This window comes from Myotis myotis, unplaced genomic scaffold (assembly GCF_014108235.1).
Source record: "Myotis myotis isolate mMyoMyo1 unplaced genomic scaffold, mMyoMyo1.p scaffold_m19_p_13, whole genome shotgun sequence".
NCBI classification, from domain to species: domain Eukaryota; kingdom Metazoa; phylum Chordata; class Mammalia; order Chiroptera; family Vespertilionidae; genus Myotis; species Myotis myotis.
In genome coordinates, this window is record NW_023416317.1 from 25828632 (window position 1) to 25849237 (window position 20606).

Sequence of the window (20606 nt, forward strand, 5' to 3'; positions counted from 1 at the left end):
CAAATACATCCTGCCCACAAAATATATTTTAATTCAGCAGCAAAAATCCCTCTAATGTTCAGCTTTTCTTTCATGTCTTCCTTTTTCTTTTTCTCTTTGTCTCCAGGTTCACCTTCTGTGCCTGTTAGCAAATGGCTTCTATAGAAATAGTGTCTGCAACCAGCTCGATCTTCAGGCTATTAGCCTCTCCATCATCCCAGTTCGCTTTACCAAAGTGCCTCCCCAAGACGTGGACATCTCCTACCTGTCAAACCTGGTGAAATGGTATGGCCCTCTGGCCTGTGCTGCACAGTCTTAGTGTAGGATTTGTGTGTCTCTCAGGTTGGGTACAGGTCACTTAACACAGATATCCCCTGAGGTGATCCTATAAGCCAGGCAGTGGGCACAGCATTGAAGACAGAGAATTGTCAGTCATGATCTCTGTCCTGGAAGAGCTCCCAGGTTAGTCTGGGTGATATAAATACCCCCAGGTAATCAGTGTAACCATTGCTCTGGAAGCAGTGTGCTGGGCACTGCGGGCACACAGAGCCAGGGCACTTATCTCAGCTGGGGCGTCTGGGAAGGCTCCAAAGGGAGGTAAAGTCTGAATTGAGTCTTTAATGAGGAGTAGGAGTTACCCAAACAGGGTGGGAAAAATAGAACAAAAGCAGGCAGGGCTCAATTTCCTTCGCAGACTGCCCCTTCTGATTTTCTTGTCTATAAAGAACAGAGTTCCTCTTTGCTCCTACTTCTCACACAAGGGAATGCCCGGCTTCTCTCCAGGTTCATTGGAACATTTACAGTTAACTCTGACCTTTCAATCAGCGAGCACGACAGCCTACAAACTACGTTGGAAAGGAGATTTGCGATTTACTCTGCCCGAGATGATGAAGAATTGGTCCATGTGAGTGATTCCTCCTGGCAGCACTATTTTTATTACTGGTAGCAAATGATGATGGCAGTCATGTGCCAGATATAAAGTAAATACTAGGTACTGCAGCTCAGAGAGGCTAAGTAACTTTCTTAGGGTCACTCATTGACCAGCATTGGAATCAGGGTTGGGACCAGTGTGTGAGTTAAGGCCTACACTCTTTTTTTTTTTTTTTTTTTTTTTTAATATTTTATTGATTTTCCACAGAGAGGAAGGGAGAGAGATAGAGAGCTAGAAACATCGATGAGAGAGAAACATCGATCAGCTGCCTCCTGCACATCCCCCACTGGGGATATGCCCGAAACCCAGGTACATGCCCTTGACCAGAATCGAACCTGGTACCTTTCAGTCCGCAGGCCGACGCTCTATCCACTGAGCCAAACCGGTTTCGGCAAGGCCTACACTCTTTCTATTACTTGGTGTCCTCGCGTGTGAATTTTTGGTCAGGTGCCCTAGAATTGTTTCCTTTAGAAACAATTTAGAAATTGTGTTCAGAAGTTCCAAGGAAATGTTTCAGATTGGCTGCTGAAATTCTTTTATTTTTTTTTTATTGCTTAAAGTATTACAAAGGGTATTACATATGTGTCCTTTTTTTTTCCCCCCGCCCTTGACAATCCCCTGGCCTCCCCTGCCCCCCAGTGTCTTATGTCCATTGGTTATGCTTATATGCATGCATACAAGTCCTTCGATTGATCTCTTACCCCCCTCCCTCCTGCCCCCCAACCCTCCCCGGCCTTCCCGCTGCAGTTTGACAATCTGTTTGAGGCAGCTCTGCCTCTGTATCTATTATTGTTCATAAGTTTATAATGGTCTTTATTATCCATAAATGAGTGAGATCATGTGGTATTTTTCCTTCATTGACTGGCTTATTTCACTTAGCATAATGCTCTTCAGTTCCATCCATGCTGTTGCAAATGGTAAGAGTTCCTTCTTTTTTACAGCAGCATAGTATTCCACTGAAATTCTTAAGAAAGTGTTTCCATACCTTCCAGTTTGGGTGATGGCATTGGCAGGCAGCCATGCAGTGAGGAGAGTTTTATCTACCAAAAGGAGTCCTGGTGAAGCAGTCTTATGTGTAGACAGGCTTTGCAACATTCTTGAAAATACCCTTAGGTAAGGCTCTGTCTGAATAAAACAAAAACAGGGGTAGGTATTTGGTTTAATCCCTGGAAGATTCCTGTGGATACATACACTTGTGCCTGAGCCTCAGATTCCCTGTATGTTTAGGGAAATCGACCAGACTTCTTGAATTTTACAGGCTAAGTGACTGTCATCTTTACCTCTCTTCTGACTTGGCTTAATAAAGTCTAGGATACCTGGCATGGCCAGTAATTACGCTGTAATACCACCATCCAGAGGAAAGCATTAATATTTTAGTATTGTCCTCCCAAACTTTGTTCCTGTGTATTTGTGTACATACACTAGTATACTGGTTTTGTTTATGAGGGTGTTTTTAAAGCAAAAAAATATAGTGGGTTTTTTTTAAAGATGAACAATTCAGTGATGTTTAGTGTATTTAGAGTTTTGACAACCACCTCTGTTTCCAAAACATTTTTGTTAGCCCAAAAGGAAATCCTGTACCCATTAAACAGTTACTCCTTCTTCTACCTCCTCCCACCTCCTCATATACCTGGCAACCACCAATGTGCATTCTGTCTATTGACTTATATATTCTGGATATTTCATATAAAAGTTAAGCTGGAAAAAAACACCACGCATAAACAGCCATAACCCAATATATAGGTCCTTTTCCAAATATGCATATATGTTTATATTTGTGTATAATTTATTCTGAGAGAAATTAGCATTATATATTTAAACACAAACTTCTCTTTTTCTTTACTATATGGTGAACATTTTCCTGTTTTTCTACAAAGATAGATCTCTGCTACATCGTTTTTAATAGTGTCGAGGGTTCCAGGCTCCTAGTGTTTGACAGCTTGGTTATTTCTAGCTTTTCCCTATTACAAATGAACACCACCACAACATTTAATTAATTAAACCCTTAATCCTTTTATGAGGATAAATGTGTTATCCTTTTTCATTACAGATATTTTTACTGATGCTCCGGGCCCTGCAGCTCCCAACCCGACTGGTATTGTCTCTACAGCCAGTTCCTCTGAAGTTATCAGTAGCCAAGGTGAGGTTCTTGGGGCTTCCAGAGAAAAGGGTAGTTGGTCAGGGAGAAGTGAGAAATTATCATACTTTTTAAAAATTGGTCATTAGACTGTTTTTAAGGGTCAGATTACAGGGTCTCTCTCTTATTAGCAAAAAAGAACATTTCTATTTTGTTTAAGGGAAAGAAGCCTAAAAAGAGTTCCACAGAGAGTCCTGAGGGCTCCTCAGAAACTTCCAGCCAAGTCTCAGAAAATCAAACCAAACCAAAGACCAGCAGAGGAACCAGAAAAGAGGGCACTTCTTCTAAAGGCACCAACAGTCCAAGTACCAAAGGGAAGAGGAGTAAGGCAGCTGCCGTGGGGAAGAAACGGAGAGAGCCCTCCTCCAGTGAGGAAGAAGAGGGCGAGGCGGGAGAGCAGGAAGAAACCCAGAGACAGTTGCGTGGCCGGGAGCGAAGGGTGGCCTCCAGGGTGTCTTATAAAGAGGAGAGTGGGAGTGACGAGACCAACAGTGGCTCTGACTTCGAGCTCTCCAGTGGGGAAGCCCATCATCCGTCTGATGAGGATTCTGAGCCTGGTCCTTCGAGACAGAGGAGGGCCCCGGCCCCTCAGAGGACAAAGGCAGGGTCCAAAAGTGACTCCAGGACCCAACGTGGAAGCCACCCTAAGCATCCCGACTCTCCAGCAGCATCCACAAGCTCTTCAAGCAGTAAAAATAAGAGAGGCAAGAAAATGACCAGTGATGGTGAGAGGACAGAAAAAGGGAAAACAGCTGGTGTGGACCAGTGGCTAGAGGTGTTCTGTGAGCGGGAGGAAAAATGGGTGTGTGTGGACTGTGTGCATGGTGTGGTGGGCCAGGCTGTGACATGTTACAGATACGCCACCAAGCCCATGGCCTACGTTGTGGGCTTTGACAATGATGGTTGGGTCCGGGATGTCACCCAGAGGTATGACCCAGCCTGGATGACAGCGACCCGCAAGTGCCGGGTTGATGCCAAGTGGTGGGCTGAAACCCTGAGACCCTACCAGAGCCCATTGGTGGAAAGGGAAAAGAAAGAAGACTTGGAGGTAAGGCCTCGGCTGCCACGGGCTCAAAGACCCAGTCGAGTTATTAAAATTATTCCCATATTTGAGCAGTTTTGTATGCCCAGCCCTGTGTTGGGTATTTTTAGTGTATCTCATTAGTTATCACAACTCTATAAAGCTGAGACTATTATTGCCTTTTTTTTTTTACCAGTCAAGAACTCCAGATTAAAGCAGTTGACTGACTGACTTGGCATTTGAACCCAGGTCTCTCTGGCTTTGAAGCCTGTATACTTGTAGTTATTGCCCAGTTATAAATTTGCAGCTTTAAAATAATGTATGCAAGGCATACTGAGGGAAAGAAGAAAAAACTCATTAATATGATTACCACCCTCCTTTTCAGGTCGTACCCACTCACAGAACACATACACAACCCTCCATGGATGTAGAACACTCATATCCTGGGAAGGAAGGGACTCAGGATGAGGAATACCTTCAGTCTGTTGAGAAGGCACACTGGGCAGCTGACTTCTAGACTGAAAGGACCTGGTGTGTCGCTTGGTTTAAGGAGGAGGCCTGAGCTGCTATGCACAGCAGTGATGGCGTTGGGTGGAGCTCAGCATTTCCACATGGGAACATGCCCAGATTTGCTGGCAAGTTGTTCCCAGTTCCTCAGATGGGTGAAGCATGGGCTTATTTAGCATTCTCTGTATCATACAGTTCATCCTGCATTGAGTTTCCTCTGGGGGTGTTCTGGTTCATTTTTCTGAAAAATGTCAGAGTAGCTGGGAATTGTGCAGATGGCATTGTGACTAACCTAATAAAGTCTGTACTGGAAGCTAACCATGTGGAGGGTCTATCCTACTCCTGGCTACTCCATGTTGCCCTTCCTCACTAATATATTTGGGGGTTTTCAAGAACTGCTAAGGACGGCCTATGAGACCTTGGTGAATCAGATGTGAATTACAGCAGTGGAATTGTCCACTGAAAAATCAAATTCCTGCCCTAGCCAGTTTGGCTCAGTGGATAGAGCGTCAGCCTGCGGACTGAAGGGTCCCAGGTTCGATTCAGTCAAGGGCACATGCCTGAGTTGCAGGCTCAATCCCCATTGGGGGGCGGGGGGGGGGGAGGGTGTGTGCAGGAGGTAGCCAATCAATGATTCTCTGTCATCATTGATGTTTCTGTCTCTCTCTCTCTCCCTCTTCCTTCCTCTCTGAATCAATAAAAAAATTTTTTTTTTAAAAGAAAAATCAGATTCCTTATAGAAGTGCTAAAAGAACATGTATTAATTACAGTAGACTAAAAAAGTCACAAGGTCTGAACAACTCATTTTGATTTCCTGTGAGCAGTCAAGGAAACCCACATTGCAGAATAGTGATGCCACTTTGAGATAAGACCTCTTTCCTGAAGAAAACTGTTTTTGTTCCCTTGGAACTCCTTAGTAGAGTGGACACTCATCTGCTAGGCTGGCTGAGGAATAGGTTAGATGACTTTTCAAAGTTGCTATAAGTCACAGAATTACTTGATTCTTCATAGCTTTTGATTTATCTGAAACCTACTTAACAGAGCTACAAAAGCAATGTTACAATCATTGGTGCTCATGAAACCTCTGCTTCACTGTGAACAAGCTGGTCTGAGGGTTGCCCATATCAAACCTACTTCCTCTTCTAAACCACATGCTCAACACTATCTCTCTGGCCTTTGCAGTTTCAGGCAAAGCACCTGGACCAGCCTTTGCCCACTGTCATTGGCACATATAAGAACCACCCTCTGTATGCCCTGAAGAGGCATCTCCTGAAATACGAGGCCATCTATCCCGAGACAGCCGCCATCATTGGCTATTGTCGTGGAGAAGCTGTCTACTCCAGGTGCGTCTGGTGGCCTGGTGGGCTTCCTGATGGCCTGGGCTTATCAGCTTTCTGGGGCAGGGGCTGATAGTTTCATTTACCTTATTTGTCAGGTAGGAGGAGCTTTATAGTGTGTGCATGTGCTGTTGTGTGTGGGGATGGGTAGAAGAGATTAAAGATTAGAAATTAAAACAACATGGAATAAAAGATAAACAGGAGAGGAAAAGTTATAGGGGGAAAATAAAAATAGGACAAGTAAGGTTTATATAGGGCAATATAAACACACCCCTCAAATATAAATTAAAAATATACAAAAGGAAATAAAGGATTTGGTAAGAAAGTTAAAGTGATTGCATAGTTTAATGTGCACAGAGCTTCTGTTTGGGAAGATGAAAGTTCTGAAGATGGATAGTGGTGATGGTTGCACAACAGTCCAGATGTACTTAATGCTACTGAACCATACACTTTAAAAATGGTGAAAATAGTAAATTTTTATGTTATGTATATTTTGCCACAGTAGAAATACCAAAGAAGTAAAGGGAGAAAGAGTAGGAAATGAATGTGAAATATATACAAAATTAAAACAAAAATATTTAATAATATAAATGTAAGGTGAAGAAAAATAAAAGTAGAAGCAGAGCTTTTAAGAAATAACAGTAGAAAGAACACAAAAGAAATATTTTTTAAAAATATTAAAATACAAGACCAAAAAATAGATGTCCTTAAGAAATGTGAAAAGAGAGAGAAAAGAAGAAATACAGGGAAACACTATGACTAGATGGTTTGAGTCCTCTGACGGGACCACTTCCTGCATGTCAGTCGTGCAGGGAATCACCTGGACCCTCAGTTCAGGGTCTGTGTTGGAAAGTAGAATTGCAAGGCTAGGGGATAGCTCTTAGCTCTGGAAGGAGAGTGAAGCCAGAGGGTCTCTCCCCATAATCACAGGCCGCCAGGAATTATTTGACTGCTCCATGTACATGAGCCTTAATTCCATGGTAATTTATTAACGCAATTATAATTTCCATGTAGTCTTTTGGGTTCACCACCCCTTCCCTGGACACTTGTCCCTCTGGTATTGGCAGCAGACCAGACCCTGGGCAGGCATGTGCTCAGTGGTGAGGAAATGTGCCTTCAGTGCTGTGACTTTTGCCTCTCCCCCTACGGGCTGCAAAGGGACTCTCATTGTGGGAGGAGAGGTGAGGGTATCGCAGGAAGCCTAAGACAAGTGTAATTCTATTTAGGTTAGGGTTTGTAAGTGAACTCACACACCCACTAAGATAGGAAGTCCAAGTTTACTGTTTGCCTGAGGCAAGTCCCCTGGCTTCCTCAGGAGCAGAGCCTGAGAAGAGTATCACAGGCTGTGTTCTTCCTCCTGGGAGGTCATATGAGCACCTGGGTCCTCAGGGTTCCTCTCCATACTGTGCTCCATCAAGGTGTGAACTGAGTTTCTCCTTTGTCTCCCTCTGTTGGCTCCGGCAGGGATTGCGTGCAAACCCTGCACTCCAGGGACACGTGGCTGAAACAAGGAAGAGTGGTGAGGCTTGGAGAAGTGCCCTACAAGGTAACTGGAGCTGGGTGGGCGCCCCCCAGACGAGGGCATCGGGAGGCCCAGCACCAAGACTGAGTGGAACAGCTGAGGGCAGAGGAGTGAAGACTGAGGGCCGTTGAGTATATGCCCAGGATAGGAACCCAGGTCTGCTTTCCTAGCTTGAGAAGGAGAAAAGCATTTAGATGATGTCTAACTAATGAGGAATTTGTAAGAGATGGAACTTCCAGAGCATGCAAGAAATCTATGCCAAAAAGCAGCCCTCAGACTCCTGGTGTGTGTGTGCTCAAAGGCCGTGTAGATTGGAACTGTTGCTGAGTTGCTTTAAGAGGCCAAAGCCCTGCTTTATGTAGATGCATTCACCAGTCATCAGCGTCCTTCCGCTTGGCAACTTACCATGTATTTTGTATGTATATGTTCTCTACTGAGTCTCAACAGCCATGGGAGTTAGCATTATGGTGCCCATTTTACATATGAGAAAATGGAAACGGGAGAAATTACTTGTCCAAGGCCTTACAGTTAGGAAAATGGGTGCCCAGACAACAATCGCAAGCCCTGCCTCCACTCCAGTGTCATTTCTCTCCCTCTGTGCTGCTCAGTCAGGCCAGCTGCCCACAAGAAATAGGGATTCAGTACAGTACCACTCAGGCCTGTCACAGGACACATAGCCAGTCACAGAGACACATTTGTTCTTTTTTGTCAGATCCCAAAAGGAGCCCTTTGGGTTGTGAGATTAGGGAGCTTGGCAGGGAGTGGAGACACCTCATTTTGGTGGGAAGGGGCTGCAGGCCTTGGGAGCGGGTCACTGCCAAAGGCAGACTTGAGTACATTATGCTGCCTGCTTGGACCGCTCGGGTTTCCATGTCCAATAACCAGTCTCTTCATTCTAAAATGGCACTGTCTGATGGAAATATAAGGGGAGCCACAAATTTAAAATTTTTAGTTGCCATACTTAAATATTTTAATATTTATAATAATAAAAGTGTAATATGCTAATTAGACCAGATAGCTGAATGACCTTCCAGACATCATTCCAGATGTCCTTCCGGATGAAGCCACGGTGGTGGGGACCAAGGCAGAGGTGATTAGGGGTGATCCAGGCAGGCAGGTGAGCAGTTAGAGATGATCAGGCAGGCAGGAGAGCAGTTAGGGGCAATCAGGCAGGCAGGCTGAGGCAATTAGGGGCGATCAGGCAGAGGGATTAGGGGCGATCAGACATGCAGGCAGAGTGGTTAGGGGCGATCAGGCAGGCTGAGGCAATTAGGGGCCATCAGGCAGGCAGGCAGAGGGATTAGGGGCGATCAGACATGCAGGCAGAGTGGTTAGGGGCGATCAGGCAGGCAGAGTGGTTAGGGGCGATCAGGCAGGCAGGCAGAGGGGCTAGGGGCAATCAGGCAGGCAGGCAATCAGTTAGGGGCCATCAGGCAGGCAGGCGATCAGTTAGGGACAATCAGGCAGGCAGGCCGAGGGGTTAGGGGTGATCAGACATGCAGGCAGAGTGGTTAGGGGCGATCAGGCAGGCAGAGGGGCTAGGGGCAATCAGACAGGCAGGCAGAGTGGTTAGGGGCGATCAGGCAGGCAGGCAGAGGCGGTTAGAGGTGATCAGGCAGGTAGGCAGAGGCGGTTAGAGGCGATCAGGCAGGCAGGCCAGAGGTTAGGAGTGGTCAGGCAGGCAGGCAGGCTAGTGGTGAAGAGCCAGTGGTCCTGGATTGTGAGAGGGTGCAGGCCGGGCTGAAGGACCACCCCCTTCCATACACAAATTTCATGCACCGGGCCTCTATAATTTAAATATTTTCAAATATATTTGAAATATTGTCATTTCAACATATAATGTTTTGGAATGTTAACAAGATATTTTACATTTTTTTCTTAGTAAGGCTTTGAAATCTAATATTTAACTTTTAATACATCTCAATTGACTATTATATTTCAAATGTTCGTGGCTATTATAATAGCACAGTTCTAGCATAATCCCAAATCTCAAGTCCTGCTTGTGTTCTGAAACCTACTGTCCAGCTCCCTATCTTCTCTTGCTTGGATCACAGCCACCTTCAGCTCTTCAGTTCACTGTCAATTTCGCCACCATGGGATCTTTCTGAAACATAGAGTTGCATGTGACACCTCCTGGGTAGCCCACCCTCACCCTACTCAGAGTCATGTCTTCCATGTAGCACAAAACCTGTGCTACTCTGATACTCGCCTCTTCTCCAGCCACATTTCCTCCTGCATGCCAGACGACTTCAGCAGTCCCAGATGCTCTTGGTTCCAAATGCCTTTCTCGGTCCTTTTCACTTGACCAGTCCCTTTTGCCCTTTCAGACTCGGTGAGATGGGGCCTGTTCTGAACAGCTTGTCTTTCCCTCTCCCTCCTCAGGGCTGGGCAAGGGGTCCTGCCTGTGGGCCCCATCCTGCCTTATATTCTTCAAACTGAATTGTAGCCTTCCATGTCTCCCCACAGGAGCCTGTGCTCCTTAAGAACAGACTGCCCTTTCTCTGCCCCTAACGACTGGTGTCACGGTGTCTGTAATAGATGCTCATTGGATCTTTACTTAATTAACAGCATGGGATGAATGGCTCCCTGAGAAAGGGACTGTCGGCCCCACCGGGTGACGGGGGTGGTGTGCCCAGTTACCCTGGCAGAAATGGCCACTAGAACAGCTGTCTGCAGTCCACAGCTTGCAGATCACATCCAGCCTAGGTCCTGTCTCAGAATGGCTTTTACTTGTTTTATGGATTGTAAAAAGAGAGGAATAAAGAATATGCAACAGAGGCTGTATGTGACCCTTTACAGGAAAGGTTTGCCACCCCCACACTAGAAGCAGCCCAGGCCCAATAGCCAGTCCTTAGCCCACGCCTGTGCCGCTCCTCCTTGTCGAAGTCACACACCTTTTCCTCCTTGCCAGTTCTCCGCTCCTTTTGCCCCTTCACTTCCCAGTGAAAATTTTGGTATTGACCATTAGACATCAGTAATGTAGTGTGCTCGGGGTCCCAAACTATCAGTGCCTTCCAGGGTACATGGCACAGTTAGTTTTCTAGGGTTAAATCCTGGCCTGTCACTCACCCGGCCATGGGATCTTAAGTGCCATCATTTTTGAGTTCTAATTTCCATTTCAGTGATGAAAGTATTGAACAAAGTATAGTAATCCTCCCCTTATCTGTAGTCTTGTTGTCTGCTGTTTGTTACCCGCAATCAGTCATAGTTTGAAAATATTAAATACACACAGAGCACTGAGAACAGTGCCTGATACAGTGAGCACTCTGTAGATGTTAGCTGGTGGTACTCGTGCTAATAGTACTAAAGGGGATAAAAAGCACACCCATCCCAGGTTTGTTTGTTGTTTGTTTTGTAACAGGTGCGAAGCACTGAACACAGGGCCTGCTATACAGTAAGCACTCAGGAAGTAGTAGCCTTTGTTGTAAACTGGCTGTTCCCTCTGGTGTAGATGGTGAAAGGCTATTCCAACCGGGCCCGGAGAGCCCGCCTTGCTGAACCCCAGCTGCAGGACCAAAATGACCTGGGCCTTTTTGGCAAGTGGCAGACAGAGGAATACCAGCCACCCGTGGCTGTGGACGGCAAGGTAAGGGCAGTGCTCAGTGGGTCAGGACTAGGCAGGCCGCTTCATGCTGCAGCTGGCCAGACCTGGCATGCCAACCCTCTGCAGGTCCCCCGGAATGAATTTGGGAACGTGTACCTCTTCCTGCCCAGTATGATGCCTGTTGGCTGTGTTCAACTGAATCTGCCCAACCTGAACCGCGTGGCTCGTAAGCTGGGCATCGACTGTGTCCCGGCCGTCACCGGCTTTGATTTCCATAAAGGATACTCCCATCCCATGTGCGTGAGGCGCCTTCCATAGAAACTGGAAGGAGCAGGGAGGTCACGGTGAAGTGGGTGGGAAATTGGTGTGGGATTGGGGGAGGGAGAGGCCCAGTGGCTCTGATTTTCCAGGGTTTACTCTGAATTTGCAAATTCAGCCTTAACATTTTACCTTTTACTTTTACACCTTGACTCTTACTCTGACTTCCACCCAGAGGCAGCAAAACCAGTGAAACCAGCCCCTAATAATGTTAGATTAAAACACTTTTTCTGGGGGTGGTCACAGGTGACCGAATGGGGTCAGCGTCCTTCCTGGTTGGTGACCTCTGTCCTGCATGCAGTGGGGGTGGGCAGGGGCTCTCATCCCAGCTCTTAGGCAGGGCCCGGAAAAAGCAGTGCCAGGTCCACAGGCTTTCCTTCTGCGTGAGTGGCATCTGTTAGCAGCTATGGCCAGGACTGTGGGCCAGCTGACTCAGGAAACCCTTCAGAGCTAGGAGCGGCCTACTGTCCTCCACAACGGGAGGAGGAAAGGCGAGAGCAGGAATCAGGCTCGAGAAAGCCCACCCCTGTTGCATCCCCACAGAACTGACGGGTACATAGTCTGCGAGGAATACAAAGACGTGCTCCTGGCCGCCTGGGAAAATGAGCAGGCACTCATTGAAAAGAAGGAGAAGGAGGTGAGCAGTCTGGCAAGGGCTGGCCTGGGTGGGGTTTGGAGTGGAAAAGCAAGCACACTGGGCGGGCAGTGCCTCACCTACAGCAACTATAAAGAAGAGTCTCTGCACTCTGAAGCTCTTTCTGGCTCCAACTCCGTGAGGGCCCCTAGGGAGCCAGCACTGGAAAAAAACAATCCTTCCTACACCTCAGAATCCACTATCTGCCCGGATCCCAGCTCCAGGGACAACTTCCCTGCTGCTGACACCTGCCTCTGTTGAAAGGAATTGTCTATGGTCCAGGTGTGGAGAACCTCCTCCCCTAAACGTTTTGGAGTCGGAAATCATTTAAAAAAGGGCTTTTGTTTTTTATGCCTGTCATGCCTTTTATAAATCATTCCAATTTTAAAACTGATACTTGATATAAACTTTTTTTTAACCTAAAGTGTGTGTGTGTGTATGTGTGTTTTCACAGGTTCAATCTTATTTTTCCTGAAAATAGCAGTACTCAACATTTTTTGCTTACCTGTGTCATTTTTTTCCTGCAGAAAAGGGAGAAGCGGGCGCTCGAGAACTGGAAGCTGCTGGCTAAGGGACTGCTCATCAGGGAGAGGTTGAAGCTTCGCTATGGGGCCAAGGTCAGTGTGGAGCCTTTGTAGAGAAGACAAGCCTGGGTGGGAAGGGGTTCTCAGAAACCACTGGCCCACATTCTGCCTAGGCGTCAAGTCACAGATCAGCTTTATGTTTTGATGCCACAGACCTGTCTCCCTACCTTGTTGGGGAAGGTGTCCTTGGAGTCAGCCTCAGCTGCCTCTTCTGGCCCCCAGCCCTGCCCCAACATGCCCTTTTCTGCTTCTCTCTGCACAAGTGAGGAGGTGCGTGCTCTGGTGCTAAGCCCATTCAAAAAGAGACGAGGTCTGTACTTCCGTGTGTGACCCACCATTCAGCCTGGTGGTGCTCTCAGTGCCTGCGATCATCCCTCGGGACAGGAATACTCTCATAGCACCTGCCATGTGGCAGGCCAGCCTGTGGACACAGGTGTGGACTTGACATGCAGGCCCCAGACACAGTCACACGGTGTGATCAGTACTGGGTCAGAGACAGCAGAAAAATGCTCTGGGAGCAGCTGTGACCACACATCTCCTACCCACATGCTGCCTATTTCCCTTTAAAAAATACTCTCGTCGCGCTCCTCCCTCAAATCCCATCAGTGACCCCTTCACCAAGCTTCATGCCTAACTGGTTCCTTCCCAACTCTGTGCTCTCACCCTCTGCATCCAGCTCCCCGCCCCAGCCGGCCCAGGCTCATGGAGTACCTCCTCAGAGCACTGGGCACTTTTGTTCAGAAGTGAAGTAATACATGCAAAGCCCCAGTCAGTAGCAATCGCCTAGATTTGATTGTACACTCCCTGAGGGTAGTTTCCTGCCTAGACATCTTGGTGTCCCCTCAGCTTGTAAATTACCAGTACCTGCTTGGATGAGTCCTCAGTCTGAGGAAGACACAGGAAGACAGGCCTTAGTTCTCCCCCAGCCCCAAACAGTACCCTTGTCCTCAGAGCCACACAGCTTCAGGCAGCCTGTTGGTAGGAGCTTTACTGCCTCGTGAGGGTGTTTCCTCCTATCGTATCTGCTCACTGACCCGTGGCCTATGTTTCCCTGCACTGCCCCCACCTCTCCAGAGTGGAGCAGAAACTCCCCACCCAGCAGGAGGTGGGCTCTCTTCTGATGAAGAGGAAGGAACCAGCTCGCAAGCAGAAGCGGCCAAGATCCTGGCTGCTTCCTGGCCCCAGAACCGAGAAGCTAAAGAAGAGCAGAAGCCAAGGTGCCCTAAGAAAACCAAAAGGGAAAAGGCGGAGGCTTCCCACCTGTTCCCATTTGAGAGGTTATGATGTGAGTGGCCATCTCATGGTAGGATTGAGGCCATGGTGTCTCCACGGAGAAGGCAAACAAGCAGCGTGGGTTGCAGACAAGGATGCGGGGACAGCAGGGTCAAATTGAGGTGGTGCTGCAGGTCTAGTGTGGCCCCAGTCCTTGTCAGAGCCACTCAGCATAGGGCCTTCAAAGTCTCTTGCTCCCACACCCTATGTCTTGAGCTATGGAACCCTTCCCTGGAACCCTCCTGCACTTAGACCTGCTGCTTCCCCTTTTGAAACATGAGTCCGTTTTTTATAGAAACCCCTGGGAAATTTTCGGATAATCGTACATTAGGAATGCACCAGTCCCTTCTTCCAGATTCTTCATTTGTCACTGGTGCTCTCGCCTTTTGCAGACTTCAGACCCTCTCTCTGCAGGCCACTCATTTTCCCTCAATCAGGTTTACTAATACTGCCTAATGCTGCCTCTTAGTATGGGGAGCACAGCTCAACTCGGATTCTGGTATTTTTGGGATCCATTTTTCAAAGTTACATTTCATGATGGCAGAAGACTAGAGTCATTACTGGATAAATTTTATAAAGCTCTATGGCACTGTAGGTATTTAGAATAACATTTTGAGGGGAAAAAAATAAAGCATTTATCTAAAAAGACTCAGCTGTACATTTTCTTTCAGATTTTGCATCAGCTAAGAAAACGTGCTGACCGTGATTTGTACACACGTCGAGACTAAATTAAAGTTCTGTTTTCCTGTAGGCTGGGGGCTTACAAGCACACATGGATTTTTCTTTTCTATGTTTAAGCAAGGAGGTATTAATCTTTGACAGGAGCCAATAAAAATTTGAATCAGTTTTATCCAAGGGAAACAAACAAAACACTTGAGGTATGACTCATGCATAAAAGCCTGGCAGGAAGACTTGCTGAGAAACAAACAGGTTGCCATGGAAACTGCAGAGCCTCACTCTTCCTGCACCAGAGCCCTTCCTCTTCTAGAGGTAAGCGACTTGCTTTCTGGGAATTAAGTTGAGCATCATCCTGTCTCCCCACACCAACCTGTTTTTCAGGCAGAGGTCAGCTCCTAGGAGGCACTATGGAAATCAAAACTTAGTTTTTAGAAATACAAGAATAGGTTTTGGAAAGTTATCACTCACCTGCTTCAAATCTTGTAATACATAAAAAGAACTATTCAAATTGCTAACTTCAGAATGGATAATTACAGCAGTCCTTTGCTTCAGAACAGGAGGCAAAAAGAATAAAAAGTTAATGTCACATGTTTGGCATTTCATGGGCTTTCTGCCAGTCCTCACAGCAAACTTGTGGGGGTACAATGGCATTGTTCCCATTTTACAGATGAGGGGACTGAGGCTCAAAGTGTTGATTTTCCCAACATAACATAGCCAATCAGTGACAGACTTGAGACTGGAACTCAGGTCTGTGCCAACCCAAAGCCAATGATGCCTTTTGGACTGTGGCTCCATCCCATCCTCCAGCACAATTCTGAAGATGGGTGAAGTGTGAATCCTTCACTTTAAATGCATCCAAAACAAAGTAGGCTTTGACATTTAAGACTTCTAAGTGCTAGAAATATTGAGTTGCCCTTTAAAAATACATATATTTTAACCACCAAAAACAACTTAGAACTGAGTCTAAAAATCATATGGTTTGTACTGAATTTTACGGCTGAATTCTTTAAGATAGAAATTTCAGAAAGAATACAGAGACAACAAAAGGAATAATGGCAATGTCCTCTAAAAGATACTTAAACATTTATTTTGATTTTTCTATCAAAAATACAAAGAATACAAATTTCATGATTTTTCCAAGGCATCAAATATTTCTTAACATTATTTTGCTCCTGAACACTTGAAATTGGCAGTAATTTAAAATCTTATACTTGGAAAAATTACAGACCAATCCCAAAGATTTTGTATATACAGTAAAACCTCGATAAAAGGAACTAATATGGGCAAGGGTGTGTCCATTAAAGCTGAAAGCCCATTATATAATAAAATAGGTTTTCCGAATGCATATATTAAAAAATTGACAAATTAGTTTACCTATTTTCACTTATGTAGACATTTAATTAAAATTAAGTATATATGAAAGGTTTAATTTCACAGAAAAGTTTCCTACATGTATTACTTTAATTTTAAATTTACATTGAATAGATCTAGTAAATGTGTACATTCACCTGTCTCCACGAGTAAACAGATGCACACAGATGGGATGTGCCTTAGTGTATGTCGGAACTTCGGCGTTAAAACTGCTGCAGAAAGTGACACCATGCGGTGTGATCACGTGTTTATCATTCACCAGACATTGTTTACAAGCAGTGATTCTTGGATTTAAATATGTAGATTATAGTTGTAGTTATTTGTCATCAAAATTACTTGTGTTTTTTCCAGCATATGGCCTATTCACTAAAATTTATTAAAAATACTAGTAACAGTAAATAACAAAAAAATAACCTGTTAATTACAAGCAACTCTTGGTTAAAAACATTTTTTAATTGAGAGGGTGTTAATTTCCACATAACATACAGACCGGAAATTTTGTCTGTTAAATTCTAAGTCCATTAAATCGAGGGTTTTACTGTACTGTATTTTCCAAAAGCATCCTTTGAGGATTTAGAGCAGGAGTGGAGGGCCTTTTTTCTGCCAAGAGCCATTTGAATATTTATAACATCATTTGCAGGCCACACAAAATTATCAACTTAAAAATTATCCTGCTATATTTGGTCAAACATTTAACTAACTCACCCCTAATGCCTTGGCAGGGCCAGACCAAATGATTTCTCAGACCTTATATGGCCCATAGGCCGGACATTCTCCACCCCTGATGTAGAGATTCAATGAAACTGCAGTGAACTATTTCAGTCCTTAAACCCAGATAAATCATCTGTGGGGCCAGCTGTCCCTACCATGAAGAATCTAACATATACCCGGACTATAGGAGATACTATTCGATCACTATTTTCAGAAGTTCTGACCCCTATTCAACTACCAGATACTTATTTGCCAAAGCAACTACTCCCAGCAAGGTAGAACAATTTCCAAGTAGTAAAAGATAAAGTAAAACCAAACAAAGAATTTTTTAGGACATCAAGGTTACATTCTTTATCTCTCAAAGGGTGTGAGAGTAGTTGGGAAATATGTTGATTAAGTGTGGGTAGATGTTATTTTGGAGGAGCAAAGTGGCAGACATGTAACAGAAAACGAATAGCAGAAGCAGCCATGGAGGCCCAGACACTGTATCAGACGTCCTCCGTGATGAAAGGAATGAGGCCGGCAAGAGCACTCACATCTACAGCAAGCCCCAGGCCTCCAAGCTTGATTTTGATGGGGTCACTGTGAAGGAGCGCAGGATAATAAAGCTTCCAACCTTTTCCTTTAATAGTTGACTAAAAACTCGTAACTTCAAGTACACAGGTAGTGTCTGATGCCATAGGATAAAAGGAAACGCTTTACCTTGTAGATATTCCCCAACGCCTCCCAGAGAGAAGACAAATCACTTTGTAACACTTATTTCAAAAGCATCTTAAAGCTTCCCAGTGACCCAGAATACTGACAACGGTAACTGGTTTTTTTTTTAACCAGGTTAAGTCACAGCCCCATTTAACACCTTTCTGTGCTCTGAATTAACCTCAACTAACAGGTTAAAGGGTGTCTTTTTCTGTAACAGTCAGAAATGTTAGTCATTCAGGAGGTTTTCTATTTTGCTTTTCAAATCTTATTTTGAACTCCCTCGGGGTAGAGTACACATGAAGTGAGGCAATAAAAACTCAGAGCCTTTGGAGATACTGTACACTAAGGAGATTCTGCCAAACCATAAAAAGAGTAAAGCCCAACAGATGTCCAATTTCCCTCAGGTCAAAGCCAGTGGATTTGCTTTTTTGAAGTATCAAATCAAGTTCTAGCCACAAACTGGGTTTATAGTGACCCTGCTTTGCAGGGTAAGGGCTTAGTCTTGGCAATACAGCACCAATTGGCGACAGCTGATAAAGGTGGCCCTTTAGTATCAAGGGAGCGGCTAGTGGTATGGCAGAACCTGGCACTCATCTCCGAGGAGGAGAGGCAGGAGGGGGTAAGGCAGCAGGTCTCTGAGTGTCACCTGGATATCTGAAGACACCGGCTAGATGATGCATGCAACCAGCCACACCCAGTCCCAAGAGAAGGGGGAAAACAAGTGGGAGAACGCTTATCATGCCGCCAGATAGGAGCTGCCTTCTGCCCATCAAAGCTGCTCACTGACAAGACAAGGGGTGGAGAGACTTAACAGACGAACACCAAATCTGACGTAAGGGCACACTGCCAAGTCTGGCCCCTTGAAGAGTGGAGCAGGTGCAGAATCTAAAACCAGTGCGGACTCATGCTCTGGTGTGGAGCAGGGTCAGAGGAGGGGGCACGGGGTGAGCTGGATCCTGAAACTCAAATGGGTGTTGTGTAGGTGCCAGGGCCTGTTTCACTCCAGCTTTTTGGCTGGCACCCGTGTCCGAGCAATGATGATGGGCACCAGGGCCAGACAGGCAATGAAGAGGGCCCACAGGGGCCGGTAGAAGAGCCAGCCAGCAGCCACGGTCAGCAGGGTCAGTGAGGTGGCCACACAGAAGGCAAAGGCCTTCAGGCCAATGTTGACCAAGTCTCGGAAGACAGGAAACCAGTCCACTGTGGGGAAAAGAAAGGCAGTGAGGCTTCCGAGGACGCCATGTTCTATGTCTCAAAGTCAGCAGATGGTTCCTGTCTCTAGACAAGGATGAGCCCCTGATGCCAGGTGAGTAAGGGGAGGAGAGGGTCATTGGTGGAAGGCAAATAACTTAGGGCTGAAAGATCCAAAAGAGGAGCCCTCACTCCTAAGCTGCGTGGGCACTCTGACTGACCACCCGCTGCACACTGCTCCAGGGAGAAGGCATGTACAAGTGCTTTGTGAACTTTAAACTGCATGTTGAAATCAATCTAAAGCCAATATAAAGACATTTGGCCATGGGTGGTATGCCCAGTGGTTAGAGTATCTGCTGCCCCCCCCCCCTCACCCCCGCCCCCCACTCCCCCCCACACACACACCAAAGGGTCACAAGTTTGATTCCTGGTCAAGGGATGTACCTGGTTGCAGGTTCAATCCCCGGCCCCCATGGACACATGCAGGAGGCAAACAGTCGATGTATCTCTTTCACATCAATGTTTCTCCCTCGTTCTCACCCCCTACTCCCCACTTCCACTCTCTAAAAATCAATGGAAAAAATATCTTTGGGTGAGATTAACAACAACAAAAAGACATTTGACTGTAACAGTGGCAAATAGCATTTGCTGTGCACTCACAAAGGAGACTGGGCAGACTTTTCTGTGGGTGCCTATCTGGGCCCCTCAGCCACTCGTGGAGGTATTTGTTCATTCAGGCAGCAGGTTGTTACCAATTACCTACATGCCCAGCTCTGCATGGACTGAGGGAAACAAATTAGCCTCAGCTGGCCCCTGCCCCAAGGCTCTCACAGGCCCAGTATGAAGTCTAGGATCTGGCTAAATCCATCTGGAACTACCTGTCCCTGGCCTGTCTAGCATCCCATGGCTGCTATCCACTGGGGGAATCTTCACTCAGTTCCCAGGAGGCCCCAGTAGTCTGGTGCCACTGGATTTGCAGAGGAAGCCCTGGTGCCCTGCCTTGACTACAGGATCCTGCAGGCCACCTCACGGCTCATCTTTGTCTACTCTCAGGTAGCACCCCTATTTGGCCTTTTTACAGTATAAAACATAAGAAGCAGAGTTCACGTTTTATACTGTTGACCCTGTGTCAGGCACTACCTGTACCATCTCACCTAACCCACAGGCCTAACCCTTGTAATGCTGGTATTATTTTTGTGTTGTTTTTTAATCCTTATCCAAGGATATGTTTTTTATTGATTTGAGAGAAACATAAATGTGAGAAACATGGATCAGTTGCCTCCCATACGTGCCCCAACCAGGGATCAAACCCGTAACCTAGGTTATATATCCTGACTGGGAATCAAACCCCCAACCTTTGGGTATGCGGGACAATATTCCAACCACTGAGCCACCCAGCCAATGGAAGGCTGGTGCTATTCTTCACCTCATTTTACCCACAAGGTCACGAGGCCCAGGGAGTTTAACTTGCCCTAAGTCTTACAGCTAGAAAGCGCCAGAGCCAGGACTTAAACTCAAGACTGTTTGAGCCCAGAGCCTTAGCTCTAAGCAATGGCTTTGAGCCTTGAAAGGACAGGGACTTTGTCCTGTTCATTGTGTGGTCTCCTGGGCTCAGAGCAATGCCTTGGACACTCCAGGCGCTCAGTAAATTCTTAATGAACAATTGTGTTGCAGGCTCCTGTATTGCTCCCCCTGCACTTTGGATCTCTCCATCCTCTGAAGTCTGTTCTGAATCTGGAATGTCAGCATTTCAGATACGGAGAGAATCAGAGGAGCACAGGCAGGCAGAGATTCAAAGAAGGGCCCCTTGAAATAGACTCCAACCTTCTCATCTTGATGATGGGGCAACAGAGTCTCTGAGAGGAAAAATGACCTGTCCAGGTCACCCAACCACAATGGGCTTAGTGCAGAGGAAAAAGTTGGAGGGTTCTATTCAAATGCAGAGCTCTCCTGAATGGAGCTCAGAAGTTGCCCAAGTGACCCAGCCTGGTTCAGGGCTGAGTGCCTTTCTGAGCACAAATCATCTATCCAAAGAAAACCTTGGAGAAGTGTCCTTCCCCTCCCTGAACCTCAGTTTTCCCATCTGCAAAATGAGGCAGGTGGCCCTCCCTGCTCTGATAGTCTGGGGTATATGCAGCCAGATCTCTCCCAAACTGGAATGGGTAAGTGG

At 46.2% G+C, this 20606-nt stretch overlaps 2 protein-coding genes across 11 annotated transcripts in view; one reads left to right on the forward strand and one right to left on the reverse strand.

Annotated features, from left to right (window-relative positions):
• The window catches only part of XPC (XPC complex subunit, DNA damage recognition and repair factor), a 28418-nt gene extending 13984 nt beyond the window's left edge, over window positions 1-14434 (forward strand). For 5 of the 7 annotated variants that reach the window (XM_036332316.1, XM_036332314.1, XM_036332315.1 and 2 more), the window contains 11 exons: window positions 107-264; window positions 763-883; window positions 2961-3050; window positions 3208-4095; window positions 5758-5918; window positions 7377-7458; window positions 10886-11020; window positions 11105-11274; window positions 11840-11933; window positions 12458-12547; window positions 13589-14434. In XM_036332316.1, the coding sequence (XP_036188209.1) occupies window positions 107-264; window positions 763-883; window positions 2961-3050; window positions 3208-4095; window positions 5758-5918; window positions 7377-7458; window positions 10886-11020; window positions 11105-11274; window positions 11840-11933; window positions 12458-12547; window positions 13589-13798 (2199 nt within the window). In that variant the 3' untranslated portion in view covers window positions 13799-14434. Of the gene's footprint in view, window positions 1-106; window positions 265-762; window positions 884-2960; window positions 3051-3207; window positions 4096-5757; window positions 5919-7376; window positions 7459-10885; window positions 11021-11104; window positions 11275-11839; window positions 11934-12457; window positions 12548-13588 lie in introns of those variants that run through there. The other 2 variants (XM_036332320.1, XM_036332318.1) reach the window with 2 other exon arrangements.
• Window positions 1753-20606, reverse strand: part of TMEM43 (transmembrane protein 43) — a 32187-nt gene continuing 13333 nt past the window's right edge. The window contains exons 12-13 of one of the 4 annotated variants that reach the window (XR_004971533.1): window positions 7167-7413; window positions 1753-2035 (exon numbers count right to left, since the gene is read on the reverse strand). Coding sequence is in view for 3 of the 4 variants with exons in the window: in XM_036332321.1 (XP_036188214.1) it covers window positions 18243-18445 (203 nt within the window). In the remaining variant the exon portion in view is untranslated. Of the gene's footprint in view, window positions 2036-6618; window positions 7414-15530; window positions 18446-20606 lie in introns of those variants that run through there. The other 3 variants (XM_036332324.1, XM_036332323.1, XM_036332321.1) reach the window with 3 other exon arrangements.